The 1969-nt window shown below is 37.3% G+C and overlaps 1 protein-coding gene across 1 annotated transcript in view; it reads left to right on the forward strand.

Annotated features, from left to right (window-relative positions):
- The window catches only part of LOC106877786 (uncharacterized), a 15368-nt gene that overhangs the window by 11283 nt on the left and 2116 nt on the right, over nt 1-1969 (forward strand). Inside the window, exons 4-5 of the mRNA XM_014926796.2 lie at nt 129-250; nt 1014-1088. Of these exons, the coding sequence (XP_014782282.2) occupies nt 129-250; nt 1014-1088 (197 nt within the window). The remainder of the gene's footprint in view (nt 1-128; nt 251-1013; nt 1089-1969) is intronic.

Consider the following 1969-nt stretch of genomic DNA (forward strand, 5'->3'; position numbering starts at 1 on the left):
TATATATATATATATCTTCCTTTAATTAAAACAATGAAAATATTGCTTTGGTTGTTATAATTATTGCTATTTATTATTGTTGTTGTTGTTGTTACTGATGCTCTCTTCTTTCACCCATTGTTTTTCAGGCCAATCTCTACTAGAACAGCTCTATCAATATCAGAAAGAAATAGATTATACTCATTGGATGTCGGAACAGCATTTAGAGAGAATCCACCGGAGTTTGGATCACAAACCCTTACGGCTCGTGGTAAGAGGTCCCTGTACTTATTTTGTGAAGGTATATGACCCAGTGGTTCGGATGTTGCACATATGATTGCAAGATCTTTCTTTTGATTCCTAAACCAAACAATACATTGTGTTTTTGAACAAATCATTTCATTTCACGTTTTTGACCCCTTCACACCTAAATTTACCATAGTCACTCCCCAATTTATTCAATTTACTCCCCATTTTGTTCCATCCCCCCACCACCACCAATTTCACCTCCTTCCCAATTTTCCACAGCCTCTTGTACTTTACCTCAAATTCTTCACAATCTACCCCAGTCATCTTCAGGAGGATCCTTATTTTACCACAAAGTTCCTTTTTTCATTATACTCTTCCACCAGATTCATCTTCCCCCTACATCCCCTATTCTCTGTCATACAGTCCTCTATCTCCCCTATTCTCTGTCATACAGCTTTCTATCTTTTCTATGTCTATTCTTGTCAAAGGGTGTCGTACTCTCGCCACAACACTCACATATACTCAATCTCCTATACACTGTCTCTGCTATATTCTTATTTACCTATACATTGACTGACCTATACCCTGTCTCCTATACCCTGCCTCCCTTATGCACTGACACATATATAACCTGACCCACTTGTAGTGTGACTCACCTGTACTTTATCATAATGTCCTCTGACCAATCTATTGTCTGTCTCCTTTATATTCTGATTTACCTATACCATCTCTCCTATATCTTGACTCACCTATAACTCCATCATACAGTTCTATTTCGATTTCAGATTATATCATCAAAGATATCCCAGAAACAGTTCCTCATTGATGCCTTGCTACCAAATACATTTGATTTGATTTATGTGAGTAATGAAACGCTTGCATTTCTGCACCTCCTTGTTCATACTGCTGCTATCCTTCTTCCATGTGACTCTCTCAACATCCCTACCTTCCTACATGTGACTGCTAGCGCTACTACCTTTCTACATGTTATCTTCCTACATGTGGCTCTCTTGGCACTTTTGTTGTTTGACATGTGACTATCTCATCACTGCTACCTCCCTACATGTGGCTCTATCAACACTGCTACCTCCCTACATGTGTCTGTTAACACTTCTACCTTCCTACATATGTACAGATTTAGCTATGTTAATGCCAAAATGTGGAGCAAACACAAATTTGACAGTTTGCATAAAAGGACAAAAAACAAAAAAAAAAAACGATTTCTAAATGGTTCTGCTTAACGTAAGTTGGAAAACGTTTACTGAAACAGGGGAGATAAATAGAACAGAGATAAATTAGCTAAAGAGAGTTATCTATCTTTACAATGAATTTTTTTTTTTCCACTGTACTTTCGAGATTGACCAAAAAAAATTTATAAACAAAGAAAAATTAAACTATTTCCCTATAAATTATAAACATTCATATAATTGTCATTAGCATACAAATTATTACAACAGAAAACGTGCGTGTGTGTGTGTGTTTGAGTGTGTGCGTTATCTATACGTATGTATGATTTCGTTCTTTTATTCTTCTTTTACTTGTTTTAGTCATTTGACTGCGGCCATACTGGAGCACCGCCTTTAGTTGAACGAATCGACCTCAGGACTTATTCTTTGTAAGCCTTGTACTGGTTCTATCGGTCGCTTTTGCCTAACCGCTGTTACGTGAATGTAAACACGCCGACATCGGTCGTCAAGCGATGGTCGGGGGATAAACACAGACACACAAACATGTGTATATA

Source organism: Octopus bimaculoides, chromosome 21 (genome assembly GCF_001194135.2).
Source record: "Octopus bimaculoides isolate UCB-OBI-ISO-001 chromosome 21, ASM119413v2, whole genome shotgun sequence".
NCBI classification, from domain to species: Eukaryota; Metazoa; Mollusca; class Cephalopoda; order Octopoda; family Octopodidae; genus Octopus; species Octopus bimaculoides.